The sequence below is a fragment of the Quercus suber genome, unplaced genomic scaffold (genome assembly GCF_002906115.3).
Source record: "Quercus suber isolate HL8 unplaced genomic scaffold, Cork oak 2.0 scaffold_192, whole genome shotgun sequence".
NCBI classification, from domain to species: domain Eukaryota; kingdom Viridiplantae; phylum Streptophyta; class Magnoliopsida; order Fagales; family Fagaceae; genus Quercus; species Quercus suber.
This window is the reverse complement of record NW_027069650.1, coordinates 635,404-640,750: the sequence shown is the minus strand read 5'-3', so window position 1 is coordinate 640,750 and position 5,347 is coordinate 635,404. Positions and strand designations below refer to the sequence as shown.

The 5,347-nt window shown below is 30.6% G+C and overlaps 1 protein-coding gene across 1 annotated transcript; it reads left to right on the top strand.

Annotated features, from left to right (window-relative positions):
* The first annotated feature begins 291 nt into the window (after positions 1-291).
* Positions 292-4,691, top strand: LOC112007351 (beta-amyrin 28-monooxygenase). Its single transcript, XM_024039687.2, has 3 exons — positions 292-1,345; positions 3,981-4,168; positions 4,280-4,691. Exons 1-3 carry the CDS (start codon positions 403-405, stop codon positions 4,574-4,576), a joined length of 1,428 nt encoding a protein of 475 aa, XP_023895455.1. The 5' UTR covers positions 292-402; the 3' UTR covers positions 4,577-4,691.
* Positions 4,692-5,347: the final 656 nt, after the last annotated feature.

The window sequence follows — 5,347 nt, the reverse complement described above, 5'->3', positions numbered from 1 at the left end:
TGTGACATCATTTTCAATTTGTTTGATTTTCTTTAATTGAGAAATAAAGGGGTTGTTTGGTAATGTTGTTTTAGTACCATTATTTGTATTTTTTGAAAATATGTGTGGGTGAAAAAGTGTGTAAAAATACATATAATATTATTTAAACACTGAAAACTGTTGCTCAAAACATCCTACCAAACATTCTCTTAACTTTTTTTTTTTAATAATTAATTTTATATCACACTTTTTAAAAATGCAACTTAAAAAAAAAAAAAAAAATAACTACTCCTATATCTCTTATCAAAAAAAAAAAAAAACTATACCCTATATAAACCAAAGTATCAAACCCTACCAATCTCACTCATTTCTAGCTTCAATTTCAACAACTCATTATTGATTCCCCCCTTGATAACAATAACCATGGCTGCTTTCCTCCTAATCCTATGTTTGATCCCTGTAGTTCTTGCTTTTTCATTCTTGGCTTTCACAAGAAAGTCCAACGATGGTCACAAAAATCTGGCACCAGGGAGCTTTGGATGGCCTATCATGGGTGAAACACTTGAGTTCCTATTTGGGAAGCCAGATAAGTTTGTGTTTGATAGGATGAAGAAGTACAACCCTGATATATTCAAGACCAAGATTCTTGGTGAGGAAACAGTAGTCATATGTGGGCCAAGTGGACACAAATTCTTGTTCTCCAACGAGCATAAGCTCTTCACTGCATTTCGTCCTCATTCTATGCAAAAGATCTTCCGTTCTTACCAAACGCAAACTGCTGCTCCAGCCCAAATCTCTCGCGATGCTGAGGCCAAAATCCTAAAATCACCTGGGTTTTTGAAACCCGAAGCATTGGTGAGGTACTTGGGGAAAATGGACTCCATCACACAGCAACAAATGCAAAGTTATTGGGAAGGGAATGAAGTAGTCAAGGCCTTCCCTCTAGCCAAGACTCTAACTTTGAGTCTAGCTTGTAGATTTTTTTTGGGCATTGATGATCCTGAGCGAATTGCTAGACTTGTTAGCAATTTTGATGATATTACACTTGGGTTGCATTCAATTCCTGTGAAGTTTCCAGGAACTATATTTTACAAAGCAAACAAAGCTGCTGCGGCAATCAGAAAGGAGCTAAGGATTGTTATTCAGGAGAAGAAGTCTGCTATGGCAACAGGACAACCTATGCAGGACATATTGTCACACATGATCGTTGCTACTGATCCATCTGGGAAGTACATGCCAGAGGCTGAAATTGCTGATAAGATTATGGGTTTGCTTACTGCTGGGTATAGCACTGTGGCTACTGCCATGACTTTCTTCATGAAATATGTTGGAGAGAGACCCGAAATCTATGCGAAAATCCTAGCTGGTACCAACTTTATCTCATCTTCTTTTTAATTTTCCTAATCGAGCACCCATTTTTTTTTTTTTTTTTTTTTTTTTCTTCTTTTTAATTTTCCTAATCGAGCACCCATTTTTTTTTTTTTTTTTTTTTTTTTAATTCATCAACATTTACAGATTTGGTAAAGGTCCCATAAGATAATTATTAAATTATTAGTGGACCTCCTAGGGGTAGAGGTACAAACATGGGTAGGGCCATTTTTGTAAAGTTATATATATATATATATATTTTTGAAAACATTTTATTGAAAATTGAAAAAATTATAAAAAAGTTATTAACTTTTTCATTTTTCTATATAAAGTTTCCTTGAGAAGTTGCACACATTAGTAAAACCTATATATATATATATATATATAAACAGTAATATCACGTGTGTTAAATATTAAATGTTTAGCACGTGTTAAATATTAATGTTTAGAATTTAACACATCAAACACAAAAAATTACTTTAATGAGATATGTTAAATGCCAAATATATTTGGTATTTGTTAAAGTGATATGTTAATAATAGAAGTGTACCATGAGATGTGCTATAAATATTTGTGCTTTTTTTTATTCTAACTTTCTCCCTCTTTAGATGAAAATTGGTAGACATGACAAAACGGTCGGGTCGGGTTAATCCTTATTTTTCATATGATTATTATTATTTTTTAAATAAAGAAAACAACATGTATTTATCATTTGGAAAGTCATGCAACTAATTACTTGATGTAAAACGCATTCCTTTGAATTCACCACTTATATCAAGAATGAACTCAGTTAAACTTATTAATACTTATTCAATAATTTTATAATTATACAAATTCTAACATTGCTATCTAAAATAAAATAACACAAAGATAAGTAAAACAAATGCACAAGTTTTATTTCTACACAATATCAACATCCCAAAATATATATAAAAAAAAATTACAAATGACTTATTGGATAACTAATTTGACAAAAAATAAAAACATATAAGAAATTTACAATCTTAAAAATTAATTTTATAATCTATTATCAATTGTCGTTGACACTCTATTTCAATTTGAGATATACATTAAATTTTGATTGTTTATATATTTATACATAGTCTCTTTTATGAATATCATATCATTGTTAAGCAACACACATTCAAAGAAATATTATAATTTATTTTGAAAACCGTTTATTTTGAACATAAATTGTTAAAAAATAGGTCTAAGCATTAATAATTTATGCTAATTTGATATTTTGGCTTCATTACTTACATACTTGTGAATGTTTTTCACACATGCCTACAATTTTAAATCAATGTTTTTAACTCTACTGTAACAAGACTATCTTGGCATGTACTTTGCTATTTGATATTTAATAATCTTTACTCATTACAAAATGTTTAACCATTCATCTTTCAATTAATTTGCATGCAGTTATGTAAATGTTTCAATTGTTTCCATAAAATTCACAACAAACAATTAAACCAATATTGTTTTAATTTTTTTTACCCAAAAAAAAAGTTTTTAAAAATGGTTTTGGTTCGAGTCGGGTCATGGGTCGGGTCGGGTACAAGTCTACCCATTTTTGTTTCGAGTCAAAAAAATCGGGTTTAGTTCTAGTATTTTTCGAGTCAAGTCAGAAAATTCGGACTCGTTTTACCATGTCTAAGAATTGGGAACCATGCAAACTTTCTCTCTCTTCTGTTAGCATTAGGAACAAAAAAGTAAGAATAAAATAAGAATTCAAATGAATAAATAAATAATTTTTAAATAAAATAGTAAAAGAATAGAAGATGTGATGTATGGTGTATTGTAAACTGATACGTTAAAATAGATAAAAAATAACTTTTTGATGTGTCAAAATATCAATTTTTTTTTTTTTAGAACACTTGATGTTAGTGCTCTAATGGAGTTAGCCCAATGATACTCTTAAAAACAATTGGTCTAATAGTTATAAAGACATAACTTTATTTTTCTCCATTTCATTTTTATTATAAAATGTGCTCTTATATCTGTTAAATTTTTTATAAAGTTTGAATTTATATTTTTGAACCAATTATGTGGCAATTAAACAGGCCATTGACTCATTAAACAAAAATTTGTGACTAAAACTATACATAAAATGTCTCTTTAGTTTTCACATAATAGGTTAAAGCAACATAGTTTTAAATATGTTTGGAGCCAAACTTGTTTCTCCAAGTTTTGGATCATTCATATTTTTGAAAACTTCATTAGTTCAATTGAAATATTTTTTACTCACTTTGGTATATAATTTGATAATTTGTATTGAAAATAAAACTTTTTAAGAATTTCACTATAAAAATGGTAAAATATGAATTTTATTCTATAAAAAATCATCATCAAACATAATTTTGATAGAAAATAGTAAGCTCAAAAACTCCTAACTTTGCCATAGGTGGAGGAGGATAATTTGAATCTTGATCTTGTACAGGATGAGATCAAGTAATAGACACTGACTTACAAAATTCTTGACTTGTTAAAAGCTGGTTAAACTAGAATTACATTAAGATTATAAGAAACTATATAGAAGCGAAATAAGATTAAAAAAAAAAAAAAAACTGTTGGGAAAAGGCTCTCATATAACCACTAATGGATTTTCTTTTTACTGAAATTTATGAAACCAGAGCAATTGGAGGTGTCAACTGCAAAAAAGCCTGGAGACTTGTTGGAGTGGGATGACATACAGAAAATGAAGTATTCATGGAACGCGATAAATGAAGTGATGAGGCTCACACCACCACTTCAGGGTACTTTCAGGGAAGTCCTAACTGATTTTACCTACGCTGGTTACACAGTTCCAAAGGGGTGGAAGGTACGTACATGAATTTAGACTATTACAATGTTAATGTGAATGTAACTAACATGTAATGGGCCTAGGAATAATATATTCGGCATATGTATAATATTATATTATTTTTGGCAGGTATATTGGACAGTGAGTACCACAAATAAGAACCCAGAGTTCTTTCCAGAGCCAGAAAAATTTGACCCGTTAAGGTATGCGGATTCTAATACATTTCCACCATTCACATTTGTTCCATTTGGTGGTGGACCTCGTATGTGCCCTGGGAAAGAGTATGCTCGGCTAGCAATACTCACTTTTGTTCACAATGTGGTGAAGAGGTTTAAATGGGAGGTGATCCTTCCTGACGAGAAGATTATAGGTGACATGATGCCAACTCCGGCGAAAGGACTTCCAATTCGTCTACGAAGCCACTAGATTCCTCTTTTAGTTTTTGTAAAAAAATAAAGAAACATTTCTTATGCTATCGGAGTTCATTCCAGAAGTCAAATTTAAATATTTAATTTCACGTAAACACCTTAATTTTGAGTCAGTTTAGATTCTAAAGCTCCAAAGGAATGTGGCTTGTTTAATCGCCATTTCCTCTCTCTCTCTCTCTCTCTCTCTCTCTCTCTCTCTCTCTCTCTCACACACACACACACACAAATGTGACGCGGGGGGAGGGGATGGCCGAATAAGTGAATGGTGATATGGAAATTAACTAGTTTGTTGTTTTTGGAAAAGATACTTTTTTAATCCTATATTTTATTTTATTTTTATTTTATCCCTTCATATTTTAAGAATTCTCAATTTGGTTATGAATTTCTTTTTAATTTATTTATCATTTGGTGTTTACAGTGCGGTGCGTTTTTAGGCCATTTTTAGTGTCGCACTTTGGGGTGTGGTTTGGTCAAAACCATTATGCACGTTCCACACTACACCTCAATTTTGCAGTTACATGTGCTTTGCAATGTAAAAGGTGCGGTTTGGTTGGTAGTTAGCTAGTATATTTTGCAAGATGTCATGATCAATTACTACTTTACTATTAATAATCATAACAATATTACAGTAAGTTAAAAAAAAAGTATAATTTATGTAAAAAAAAAAAAAAGTAACACAAATATATACAAAAGGAAAAAATAGTTCATGACCACAAACCATAAGCAATTATACATTTTAAACAAATATAACTTGTAACATAAAAATGCT